Below are 13,196 nucleotides of genomic sequence, written 5' to 3'. Positions count from 1 at the left end.
TCGAAATAATCCAGTTAGTGTGGGAGGGGAATAAGATAGAAATATAGATAAATCAATTGACCAAGGGTTGCTACTGTTTTTTTCTTTTTTCTTTTTTTGAGACAGTCTCACTCTATCAACCAGGCTGGAGTACAGTGGCATGATCATGGCTCACTGTAGCTTTGACCTCCTGGGCTCAAGCGATCCTCTTACCTCAGCCTCCTGAGTATCTAGGACTATAGGCACTCACCACCACACCTAGCTAATTTTTTAAAAAATATTTTTTAGGCCGGGCGCGGTGGCTCAAGCCTGTAATCCCAGCACTTTGGGAGGCCGAGACGGGCGGATCACGAGGTCAGGAGATCGAGACCATCCTGGCTAACACAATGAAACCCCGTCTCCACTAAAAATACAAAAAAAATTAGCCGGGCGTGGCGGTGCCTGTAGTCCCAGCTACTCAGAAGGCTGAGGCAGGAGAATGGCGGGAACCCGGGAGGCGGAGCTTGCAGTGAGCCGAGATCGCACCACTGCACTCCAGCCTGGGCGACAGAGCGAGACTCCGCCTCAAAAAAAAAAAAAAAAAAGTTTTTTATAGGCTGGGTGCAGTGGCTCACACTTACAATCCCAGCACTTTGGGAGGCTGAGAAGGGTGGATCAATTGAACTCAGGAGTTCAAGACCAGCCTGAGCAGTAATGGAAACCTCGTCTCTGGAAAAAAAAAAAAAAAAAATTCAAAAATTAGCTGGGTGTGGGGGTGCGTGCCTGTAGTCCCAGCTACTTGGGAGGCTGAAGTAGGAGGATGGATTGAGCCCAGAAGGTGGAGGTTGCAGGGAGCAACCATTGTACTCCAGCCTGGGTGACAGAGCCAGACCCTGTCTAAGAAAAAAAAAATTATTTTTTGTACATACAGGATCTCACTATGTTGCCCAGGCTGGTCTTGAACTCCTGGTCTCAAGAAATCCTCCTGCTTTGGCCTATAAGTGCTGGAATTATAGGCATGAGCCACCGTGCCTGGCCTGATATTATTAAGTTAGGCAATAAGCACATGGGGTTCATCATAGGCATTCATTATAACACACTCCTTTTTTGTATATTTTGGGGGTTTAGTAAAAGCTAAAACAGTTTTTTCTGGGAAGTTAAGCAGGGGCATGTATCCCCCAGATCTTCAGTGAAGACCTACAGGGCATCTCTCCATGGTTCTAACTCCACTTTTTGCCTGTCAGAGCCCCTGGGACCTCCGCTGGCCTGAAGACGCATATCAGGATCCAAGAGGAATCTATGACCGGGTGGCGGGAGACCTGGACACTCTGGAACCTGATTCTCTGCCCTTCGAGCTGAGGGGACATCTGGTGTGAGAGCCCTCTCAACCCCCTTGTCCTGCACCTGCAGGAATTTACACTCCACTGGTTCCTCGCATTACAGCCTGGGCCGAGCTGGTTAGGTGAGCTCCATAAAACCCAAAGGGACTCGGCTTTGTCAGGAGAGGACGTGGAGGGGGTTGAGTGACAGAAGATGGTTCAGCTGGTACCAGACTAGAAACAAGGTATATCCTGGGGTTGGCTTTAGAAACTAAACTTCTCCAAAAGGATAGGGCAGATTGTAAACGGCATCTCAAAAATTAAATGCTGCCAGGTGCGGTGGCTCACGCCTATAATCTGAACACTTTGGAAGGCCGAGGCAGGTGGATCACCTGAGGTCAGGAGTTTGAGACCAGCCTGGTCAACATGGTGAAACTCCATTTCTACTAACAATATAAAAAATTAGCTAGGAATAGTGGTACATGCCTGTAGTCCTAGCTACTTGGCAGGCTGAGGCACGAGAATCGCTTGAACCCAGGAAGTGGAGGTTACAGTGAGCCAAGATCATACCACTGCACTCCAGCCTGGGTGACAGAGCGAGATTCTGTCTCAAAAAATAAAAATAAAATAAAAATAAAAAATAAAATGCTATTCTGAGGGTCCCTATGTGCTTCATGAAGTAAAGTTTACAGAAGTGGGAAAAGACATATTAAAAACTCTGTTCATTTTGTATTCCATGACATTTAAAATAGCTAATAATAAGTAGAATTTATGAACCCATGTATCCTACCTATTATTTTATTATTTCCCACAGTTATCTAACACAGGAGACATAAACTATGACACATGTAAACATAAGTTTGCTCTATAAGCATTAAAATAAACAGACAATCAAAAGAAGCTAGAGGAAAAGAATACATACTGTATGTTTTCGTTTATAGAAATTCTAAAATAGGTGAAACTAATCTATGGTGGCAGAGAGCAGAGCAGAGGTTTCCTGGGGCCATGAGAGGAGGGTTGACTGCAAAAAGGCATGGGAGAACTTTCTGAGGTGATGGAAATGTTCTATATCACTATTGTGGTGGTGGTTGCACGGACGCACAGATTTGTCAAAACTCATAGAACTGTACACTTAAGATGGGTGCATTTTTATTATACATAAATGCTGTCTCAATAAAAGTGATTTTAAAAACAGGCTTCATAATAGAAGCCCAGTAAGAGGAGTCCTCCCTCCCTCCCTTCCTTTTCTTTTCTTTCCTGTCTCTCTCTCTCCCCCCTCCGTCTCTCTCTCTCTCTTTCCCCTTCCCTCCCCTTCCTTCTCTTCCCTTCCCTCCCCTCCCCTTACTTTCTCTTCCCTTCCTTTCTTGTCTCGCTTTGTCACCCAGGAGTGCAATGGCATGATCTCAGCTCACTGCAACCTCCACCTCCCAGGTTCAAGTAATTCTCTTGCCTCAGCCTCCCGAGTAGCTGGGATTGCAGGCGCCTGCCACCAGGCTCAGCTAGTTTTTTGTATTTTTAGTAGAGATGGGGTTCCACCACTTCTACTTGATTAACCATATTATCAAAACTTTCTAGTTCACGTTTTTGTCAATATATTTATTTTTCTTTGGTTTTGTTTTTTACAAATACACCCCAACTGTTGAATGACAACGTTATTTTTTATCAGCACAGACTAAAATAAGTTTTTACACCACAGCTCTGGAATACACAAATACATTAAGATCTAAATGATTTCCCCATAATTAAAAGGTGACTTCATTCCGAAAGTAGAATTTTCTAATCATATATTTTTTCTTTTTTTTTTCAAATAAATCCACAGCCAACAACATGTAATTGTATATTTTCCTCTTCAAAGAAAAAAACCTACAACAGTTTTTATTTTATTTTATTATTATTTTTTTGAGACAGAGTCTCACTCTGTCGCCCAGGCTGGTAGTGCAGTGGTGCGATCTCAGCTCACTGCATTCTCTGCCTCCTTGTTTCAAGTGATTCTCCTGCCTCAGCCTCCCGAGTAGCTGGGACTACAGGCGCCCACCACCACGCATAGCTAACTTTTTGTATTTTTAGTAGAGACGGGGTTTCACCATGTTGGTCAGGCTGGTCTCGAACTCCTGACCTTGTGATCCGCCTGCCTTGTCCTCCCAAAGTGGTCAGGAGTTCAAGACCAGCCTGGCCAACATGGCGAAACCCCATCTCTACTAAAAATACAAAAATTAGTTGGGTGTGGTGGTGCATGCCTGTAATCCCAGCTACTCGGGAGGCTGAGGCAAGAGAATCTCTTGAACCAGGATGCAGAGGATGCAGTGAGCTGAAGTGACGCCACTGCACTCCAACCTGGGCTGTGGACTCTGTCTCAAAAATAAAATAAAAAAGAATAAAAATACAAAAATTATCTGGGTGTGGTGGCACACACATGTAGTTCCACCTACTTGGGAGGCCGAGTTTCAAAAATTGCTTGAAGCGAGGAGGCCGGGGTTGCAGTGAGCCGAGATCATGCCACTGAACTCCAGCCTAGGTGACAGAGATAAATTCTGTCTCAAAAAAAAAAAAAAAAAGAAAAGGCTGGGCATGGTGGCTCATGCCTGTAATCCCAGCACTTTGGAAGGCCGAGGTGGACAGATCACCTGAGGTCAGAAGTTCAAGACCAGCTTGATCAACATGGCAAAACCCCGTCTCTACTAAAAATATAAAAATTAGCTGGGCGTGGTGGCGCATGCCTATAATCCCAGCTACTCGGGAGGCTGAAGTGGGAGAATCGCTTGAACCCAGGAGGCAGAGGCTGCAGTGAGCCGAACCCATGCCACTGCACCCCAGCCTGGGCAACAGAGTGAGACTCTGTCTCAAAAAAAAAAAAAAATTATGGAGAAGGATACAACCACATGTTACTAATACTACTGACTATAAAAGTGCATAACCTGAGCCAGGTGTGGAGGCTCATGCCTATAATCCCAGCACTTTGGGAGGCCCAGATATGTAGATTGCTTGAGACCAGGAGTTTGAGAGCAGACTGGGCAAAATGGTGAAACCCCATTTCTACAAAATAATACAAAAATCAGTTGCACGTGGTGGTTTGCGACTGTAGTCTCAACTACTCAGGAGGCTGAGGCGGGAGGATTGCTTGAGCCCAGGAATTCAAGGCTGCAGTGAGCCATAATCACACCACTGCACTCCATCCTGGGCAACAGAGCCAGACCCTGTCTCAACAAACAAACAAAGAGTCTGGTTACCTTTGGGAGAGAGGGGAATGGTTATTGAAACTGACACCAGGAAGGCTTGGGGTGAGAATGCTCATAATGTTGTTTTCTTTTCCTTTTTTTTTTTGATATGGTGTCTTGCTCTGTCTCCCAGGCTGGAGTGCAGTGGTGCGATGATGGCTCACTGCAGCCTCCAACTCTTGGGCTCAAGTGATCCTCCCATCTCAGCCTCCTGTGTAGCTGGGACTACAAGTGTGCACCACCACACATGGCTATTTTTTTTCTTTGTAGAGACAGAGTTTCGCTATGTTGTCCAGGCTGGTCTCGAATGCCTGGGCCCAAGTGATCCTCCTGACTTGGCCTTCCAAAGTGCTGGGATTACGAAGTTGTTTTCTTGACTTGGGTGTTAGTTATCAAGTGTCACTTGCGTCAAATTTACTTTCTGGTCACTCTCTGAAAATTCATACTGAACACATGATATGGGCACATTTCTTTTTTCTTTTTTTTTTTTTTTTTTTTTTTTTTGAGACGGAGTCTCGCTCTGTCACCCAGGCTGGAGTGCAGTGGCCGGATCTCAGCTCACTGCAAGCTCCGCCTCCCGGGTTCACGCCATTCTCCTGCCTCAGCCTCCCGAGTAGCTGGGACTACAGGCGTCCGCCACCTCGCCCGGCTAGTTTTTTGTATTTTTTTTAGTAGAGACGGGATTTCACCGTGTTAACCAGGATGGTCTCGATCTCCTGACCTCGTGATCTGCCCGTCTCGGCCTCCCAAAGTGCTGGGATTACAGGCTTGAGCCACCGCGCCCGGCCTTTCTTTTTTTTTTTTTTTTGAGACGGAGTCTTGTTCTGTTGCCCAGGCTGGAGTGCAGTGGCACGACCTCGGCTCACTGCAAGCTCCGCCTCCTGGGTTCATGCCATTCTCCTGTCTCAGCCTCCGGAGTAGCTGGGACTACAGGTGCCTGCCACCATGCCTGGCTAATTTTTTGTATTTTTAGTAGAGACGGGGTTTCACCGTGTTAGCCAGGATGGTCTTGATCTCCTGACCTCGTGATCCGCCTGCCTCAGCCTCCCAAAGTGCTGGGATTACAGGTGTGAGCCACTGCACCCGGCCAGGGCACATTTCTTTATGTGTGCTATACTTCATTCAGAATTTTACATTACATCTCATAGGTGGCATTGTGGTTGGAATTACGATTTTTCTGATATGATGTACAAACGTTGGTACCATTCTGAACAAAAAAGTACACACTCTTCACTTTCTTTACATTAATTAGAAGCCAGGCACAGTGGCTCATGCCTGTAATCCCAGGACTTTGGGAGGCCAAGGCGGGAGGATCATTTGAGGTCAGGAATTCGAGACCAGCCTGGCCAACATGGTGAAACCCCATCTGTATTAAAAATACAAAAAATTAGCTGGGCGTGGTGGCACAGGCGGGAGGCTGAGGCAGGAGAATCACTTGAACCCGGGAGGCAGAGGTTCTAGTGAGTTGAGATGGCATCACTGCACTCCAGCCTGAGCAACACAGCGAGATTTTGTCTCCAAAATAAATAAATAAATTAAAATGAATTTACATCATAGTTTCATTTCAGAAGATGTCAATATATTTTAAACCATACCAAAATTTTGTATGTATGTGTAGATGTGTTATATTAATTAATAATTTCAGATAACTATAAACTTTTTTTACCCACAGAAGTGCCTGTAAAGACATTTACAAATTGTTCTGGACGCAGATTTCAGCCTCCAGCATTCCTGGTCCCTACCTCTAGACGCCTATAATACCCTCCAATCAATGCTGCAGCCAAAAACAATTATGCAAATTTCCCAAGCTCCCACCAGGGTGCGGTAGTGTCCCATTGGAGAGGAACCAATCCATGAGGGGATTCTGAATGAGCCTGTGTGGTGTGTGTGTGGGTGTGTGGGTGTGGGGGGGTGTGTGTGGGTGTACATTGCGTACCAAAGCTCAGGGGAGAGGTCTGTGCTGAAGATTCAAACTGGCTGGGGTGTCCTCTGCACCTAAGCTGTCACCAAACTTCAGTATTAAGGGATAAGAAGCTGTGCAGGGGGTTGAGGCAAAGAAGACTCCAGGAACACAGTGTGGGAAGGGATTTCCCTAAAATTGTTGCTGGAGAATAACCCCGAAGGCAGGGAGTGGTAGGAATTAAGGCTAGTGGGATGGTCAAAGATAAACCACAAAGATCATCTTATGGGTTTGTGCTTTATCCTGTGGGTGGCAGGAAGCTACTGAATTGCTGCGGCAGCAGTGACAGCATTTATGAGCTGCTCACACATGCCAGCCCACATTCTATGTTCTGTATATGTATCACCTCCTGGAACCATCAGAGTCACGCATGAGTCCAGTTTTTTGTTTCGTTTTGTTTTTAATTAATTAATTATTTAGAGACAGAGTGCACCTGTGTTGCTGCTGGAGTGCAGTTATGCGATCTCAGCTCACTGCAACCTCCGCCTCCCCGGTTCAAGCGATTCTCATGCCTCAGCCTCCCAAGTAGCTGGGATTACAGGTGCCCGCCACCACGCCCAGCTAATTTTTGTATTTTTGGTAGAGAAGGGGTTTTTCCATGTTGGCCAGGCTGGTCTCAAACTCCTGACCTCAGGTGATCCACCCTCCTCGGCCTCCCAAAGTGCTGGGACTGCAGGCGTGAGCCACCGTGCCCCAGGTAGGTTTTGTGCATTGGCTGAGCACTCTCAAGGCTCCAGAAACAGGCACAGCACCGGAGCTGGCCGAAATACCTTATTCTTCAACCCCAGTGATTGGTATGGGGTCACCTGGTGACCCAATCAGAGCGAATAAGAGGTGGACTCTCCCACCTCTGTGCCAGTGTTAGAGCCCCTTTGCCTCTTACCACAAAATGGATGATCGCCCACAGAAGGACCGGCTGGGAACTTTATTCCAGAACCTTCCATGGCTACTGTCGAGCAGCCCTTTGTGTTCTACCTGTTTTGCTGGGCACTCAGGGTTCTCCAGTGACCAGGTGTGGGTGGTTCATGTCTGTAATCCAAGCACTTTGGGAGGCTGAGACGGGAGGACCACTTGAGACCAGGAGTTCCAGACCAGCCCCGGCAACACAGAGAGATCCCATCTCTACAAAAAATACAAAAATTACCCAGCTGTGGTGGCACACTCCTGTAGTCCCAGCTACTCGGGAGACTGAGGCAGAAGGATCCCTTGAGCCCAGTAGTTCAAGGCTGCAGTGAGCTATAATCAGTCACACCACTGTACTCCAGCCTGGGTGACAGAACAGGACCCTGTCTCTAAAAATAAAAATAAAAGTCTCCTCACCTAGTCTCTCCCTCTCCCACACTCTCATTTTCAACTTCACTTTCCCCTAATCCAGGTTGTGTGCTTCAGATAGGTGAGAAAAATGCTTTTCCTTCCTCTAGCCATATTTGCCATATTTGTTTCTACCTCCTTGCCCTTGTGGTCTCAACTTGGGATACCCACCCTCTTGATTCGATAGAATTGGTGGAGCATCTAGTCCAGGATACATGCTGGAGGATGCAAAGATAAATAATAGACCTCGGTATCTTCAATGTTCTGCCATTTCAGTATGATGTGTTTAGGCATGGATTTCTTTAGTGTTTGTTTGTTTGTTTGTTTTGAGATGGAGTCTCACTCTGTTACCCAGGCTGGAGTGCAATGGGCGATCTCAGATCACTGCAACCTCTGCCCCCCGGGTTCAAGCGATTCTTCTGCCTCAGCCTCCCGGGTAGCTAGGATTACAGGCACGTGCCACCACGCCTGGCTAATTTTTGTGTTTTTAGTAGAGGCGGGTTTTCACCATATTGACCAGACTGGTCTCGAACTCCTGACCTCCTGATCTGCCCGCCTCGGCTTCCCAAAGTGTTGGGATTACAGGTGTGAGCTACCACACCTGGCCTCTTTTGTTTTATCTAGCTTAGGATATCTTTGCTTCTTTGTGAATTTGTATTTTTCATCAGTCTGGAAAATTATCAGCCATTATTTTTTCCAAGATTGCCTCTCTTCTATTCTTTCTAATTTCTACCTTTTTTTTTTTTTTTTTTGAGACGGAGTCTCACTCTGTCGCCCAGGCTGTAGAGTGCAGTAGTGCCATCTCGGCTCACTGCAACCTCCACCTCCCCGGTTCAAGTGATTCTCCTGCCTCAACCTCCTGAGTAGTTGGAATTACAGGCATGCGCCATCACGCCCAGCCAATTTTTGTATTTTTAGTAGAGACGGGGTTTCACCATGTTGGCCAGGCTGATCTCAAACTGATGACCTCAGGTTATCCACCAGCCTCAGTGTCCCAAAGTGCTAGGATTACATGCGTGAGCCACCACGCCCAGGCTAATTTGTAAGTTTGAGACTTTCATAAATACCTGATGTATGCCCCCCTTTCATATGTCCAACTCTTTGTCTCTCTGTGCTGGATCATTCTGATACAGCTCCGATGAATGGAGAAACACCAGGTTCTTCCTCTGGAGTTCAATTAGATAAAAGGACACGGACACACCTGGAGTAGTTTTAAGGAGCCGAGAGTTTAATAGGCCTGAAAGAAGGGAGAGGGCAGAAGGAAGAAGCTCCTCCATACAGAGACAAACGGATGAGGGGCTCCAAAGCCCAAAGAGGAGACCCCAAGTGGGGTGGAAACCAGCCAGGTATATATAGAGGCTGGGGGAGGCGGTGTCTGATTTGCACAGGGCTCAGGGGATTGGTTTGACCAGGCATGGTATTCATGTAGCCAACGAAAAAAGCTGGCCCTCTCACCCTAGTTTTTAATATGCGCCATGATGTTCTACACACATGGGGATATGTGGGGGCGGCCATGTTGCCAGGAATATGTGGGGCAAGGGCAAGAAGGCCTGGGGAATGCCATGTTTGGGTGGACCCACTTTCTAACGGCCGGCATTTGCATATTAAAGATTGCTGGCCTGGCTCTAAAAGCTGCTTTAAAAACAAAAACCTCCAGGCCGGGCGTGGTGGCTCACGCCTGTAATCCCAGCACTTTGGACGGCCAAGGCGGGCGGATTGCCCGAGCTCAGGAGTTTGAGACAACCTGGCCAACATGGTGAAACCTCGTCTCTACTAAAAAAAAAATACAAAAACTTAGCTGAGCGTGGCGGCGCGCGCCTGTAGTCCCAGCTATTTGGGAGGCTGAGGCGGAGAATTGCTTGAAACCGGGAGGCGGAGGTTGCAGTGAGCCGAGATGGCGCCGTGCATTCATTCCAGCCTGGTGATGGAGCAAGACTCTGTCTCAAAAAAAAAAAAAAACCAATTTGGGCGCGGTGGCTCACACCTGTAATCCCAGCACTTTGGGAGGCCGAGGCGGGCGCATCACAAGGTCAGAAGTTTGAGACCAGCCTGGCCAACAATGTGAAACCCCCGTCTCTACTAAAATATATAATAATATATATATATTTGTGTATATATGAATTAGCTGAGCGTGGTGGCGTGCGCCACCTGCGACTGTAATCACAGCTACTCAGGAGCCTGAGGCAGGAGAATGCTTGAATGTGGGAGGCCGAGGTTACAGTGAGCCGACATCTTGCACTCCAGCCTGGGCCTGGACGAAAGAGTGAGACCCTGTCTCAAAAAAAAAAAAAAAAAAAAAAAAAAAAAAAAAAAAAAAAGGTGGCTCTTATCCAGCATCTACTTGAATTGATGTGATGCAATCTACAAGTCCCTTGTCCAGCAAATGCCAAAGAAATCCATAAATTAGTTACCCATTCAACAAAAATAAGTCCATTCAACAAAAATAAGTCCTGTGCTAAGAAGTAGGGATAAATTAATGACAAAACCAAATGTGACCCCCCGACCTCATGGTGCTCACAGTCTAGCCAGGGGTGTGGGGAGAGAAACTGAGTCTTCACTCACAGATGAATAAACATGACAAGAGCTACAAGGCTGGTGTTAAAATGCGAAAGGGTAAAACTCCCCCTCATCTGGGAGGGGCTGCTCAGGGCAGACCTCCTTGAGGGGGTGTCTTAAACCCTGACACCTGAGGGCAGGTGGGAGTTAATTAGGGAAAGAAGGAAGGGTGGAATTTTCAGGGAAAAGGAACAGTGGAAATGCAACAGCAGGAATCTGGGTGTGTTCCAGGGACAGTGAAAAACCAAAGAGGGAGGGGGAACCCCAGTTAGAGAGGCTAAGGTGCCCGATTGTAGGGGCCACGGCTCTTCACCTGGGTGAACATTTGAACCACCAGGGGATCCGCCTGCCTCTGCCTCCCAAAGGGCTGGAATTACAGGCATGAGCCACCGCCTTTCTTAATAAACTTTCTTAACAAACTTGCTTTTGCTTTGCACTGTGGACTCGCCCTGAATTCTTTCTTGCAGGAGATCCAAGAAACCTCTCTTGCCGTAACAAGATTGGATGGTGGGTCCCTATCATTACCCCTGAGGCGCAGGGCTTGTAGACAAGCGGGAAAGGGCATATCTGCTTCAGAGGGGATGTGGAGGACAATTGAAAAGTAAAATAACATCAAGATTGCTTTGACCTGAGGGCAGGATTCCAGTAAGTACCTGCTTTTACACAGGGGTCAGCAGATGAACTGGAAATCTCGGAGGCTGTCCCAGAACTGAGGGTACAGAAGCCAGTAAGATGGATTAGCATCCAAAATGGGGCTGCTTGTGGGGCATAGTGCCTCACGCCTGTAACCCCAACACTTTGGGAGGCTGAGGCAGGAGGATTGCCTCTTGGGGTCAGGAGTAAAAGACCAGCCTGGGCAACAGAGGGAGACCCCGTCTCTACAAAAATTTAAAAACTAGCCAGCCATGGTGGTGTGTGCCTGTAGTCTCTACTACTCAGGAGGCTGAGGCAGGAGGCTCGCTCGAGCCCAGGAGTTCAAGGTTACAGCGAGCCATGATCATGCCACTGCACTCTAGCCTGGGTGACAGAGCAAAACACTGTCTCTTAAAGAAAAAAATCGAGTTGCTTTAGCCTCTGCACTGTGTGATTCCATATATTTAACATTTTCGAAAAGACTAAACTATGGCAATGGAAAGAGATAAGTGGTTGTCAGGGGTTAGGGATGGGGTGAGGGTAGGACTGTAAAAAAGTTTTGGGAATGATGGAACTGTTCTTATCCTGATTACAAATGAGGGCAGTGTTTAAAGGAATCTATACACGTGCTAAAATTCATTGAACTGTATACCAAAGGGAAAAAATTATTTTTATTGCATAATCATTTAAAAAGTAACAAGAGGCCGGGCGCGGTGGCTCACGCCTGTAATCCCAGCACTTTGGGAGGCTGAGGCGGGTGGATCACAAGGTCAGGAGATCGAGACCACGGTGAAACCCCGTCTCTACTAAAAATACAAAAAATTAGCTGGGCGCGGTGGCGGGTGTCTGTAGTCCCAGCTACTCAGGAGGCTGAGGCAGGAGAATGGCAGGAACCCGGGAGGCGGAGCTTGCAGTGAGCCGAGATCGCGCCACTGCACTCCAGCCAGGGGGACAGCGAGACTCCATCTCAAAAAAAAAAAAAAAAAAAAAAAAGTAACAAGAAAGAGGCTCCCCAGGTGATCTCAGTGGGCAGCCCAGGTGAGACACTGATATTGGGGGTGGCAGAGTATATAAGGAGTTTTTTTTCTTTATTCTTGAGCACTGGAGAGTGCCGCTGGGATAGGAGCCTTCCTGGGAACCATCAGTGAGGGCGGGACGGGGAGAGGGACACTCACTCATGGGAAAGCGTCAGAGGGATGAGTGACACATCACTCTTAGTTCATTTCTTTTTCTGTTGTTGTTTTTTGTTTTTTGTTTTTTGAGATGGAGTCTAGCTCTGTTGCCCAGGCTGGAGTACAGTGGTGCGATCTCGGCCCACTAGGTTCCTCCGCCTCCCAGGTTCAAGCGATTCTCCTGCCTCAGCCTCCCGAGTAGCTGGGATTACAGGAGCCTGCCACCATGCCCGGCTAATTTTTGTATTTTTAGTAGAGATGGGGTTTCACCCTGTTGGCCAGGTTGGTCTCAAACTCCCGACCTCAGGTGATCCACCCGCCTTGGCCTCCCAATGTGCTGGGATTACAGGCGTGAGCCACCAGGCCGGGCCAACAGCAGCCTTTCCTAAAGAATGGCCGGGCGCGGTGGCTCAAGCCTGTAATCCCAGCACTTTGGGAGGCTGAGACGGGCGGATCACAAGGTCAGGAGATCGAGACCATCCTGGCTAACACGGTGAAACCCTGTCTCTACTAAAAAATACAAAAAGCTAGCCGGGTGAGGTGGCGGGCGCCTGTAGTCCCAGCTACTCGGGAGGCTGAGGCAGGAGAATGGCGTGAACCCAGGAGGCGGAGCTTGCAGTGAGCTGAGATCCGGCCACTGCACTCCAGCCCGGGTGACAGAGCGAGACTCCGTCTCAAAAAAAAAAAAAAAAAGCTCAAAGGGCTGGCGTGGTGGCTCACATCTGTAATCCCAGCACTTTGGGAGGCAAAAGTGAGAGGATTCCTTGAAGCCAGGAGTTTGAGACTAGCCTGGGCAATACAGCAAGACCCTGTCTCTACAGAAAAAAAAAAAAATTTGAAAAGACTTTTTAAGCTCAGGCTTTGCTGGATTCTAACCTGGCTGTTGTCACTCGGCTCTGTGGATCATGTACTAAAGAAAAGACAGCAGAAAAAGATAGTAAAAATCTTACAGGCAGCATGGTGGCTCACGCCTGTAATCCCAGCGCTTTTGGAGGCCGAGGCAGGTGGATCACTTGAGGTCAGGAGTTCGAGACTGGCCTGGCCAACATGGTGAAACTCTGTCTCTACTAAA

The 13,196-nt window shown here is 47.7% G+C and overlaps 1 protein-coding gene across 1 annotated transcript in view; it reads left to right on the top strand.

Annotated features, from left to right (window-relative positions):
- The window catches only part of LOC105495497 (NPHS1 adhesion molecule, nephrin), a 41,514-nt gene that overhangs the window by 25,594 nt on the left and 2,724 nt on the right, over positions 1–13,196 (top strand). The window contains exons 29-30 of the mRNA XM_071086390.1: positions 1,203–1,522; positions 10,787–10,964. Of these exons, the coding sequence (XP_070942491.1) occupies positions 1,203–1,334 (132 nt within the window). The 3' untranslated portion in view covers positions 1,335–1,522; positions 10,787–10,964. The remainder of the gene's footprint in view (positions 1–1,202; positions 1,523–10,786; positions 10,965–13,196) is intronic.

Source organism: Macaca nemestrina, chromosome 20 (genome assembly GCF_043159975.1).
Source record: "Macaca nemestrina isolate mMacNem1 chromosome 20, mMacNem.hap1, whole genome shotgun sequence".
NCBI lineage: Eukaryota > Metazoa > Chordata > Mammalia > Primates > Cercopithecidae > Macaca > Macaca nemestrina.
This window is presented reverse-complemented; position numbering and strand designations above follow the sequence as displayed.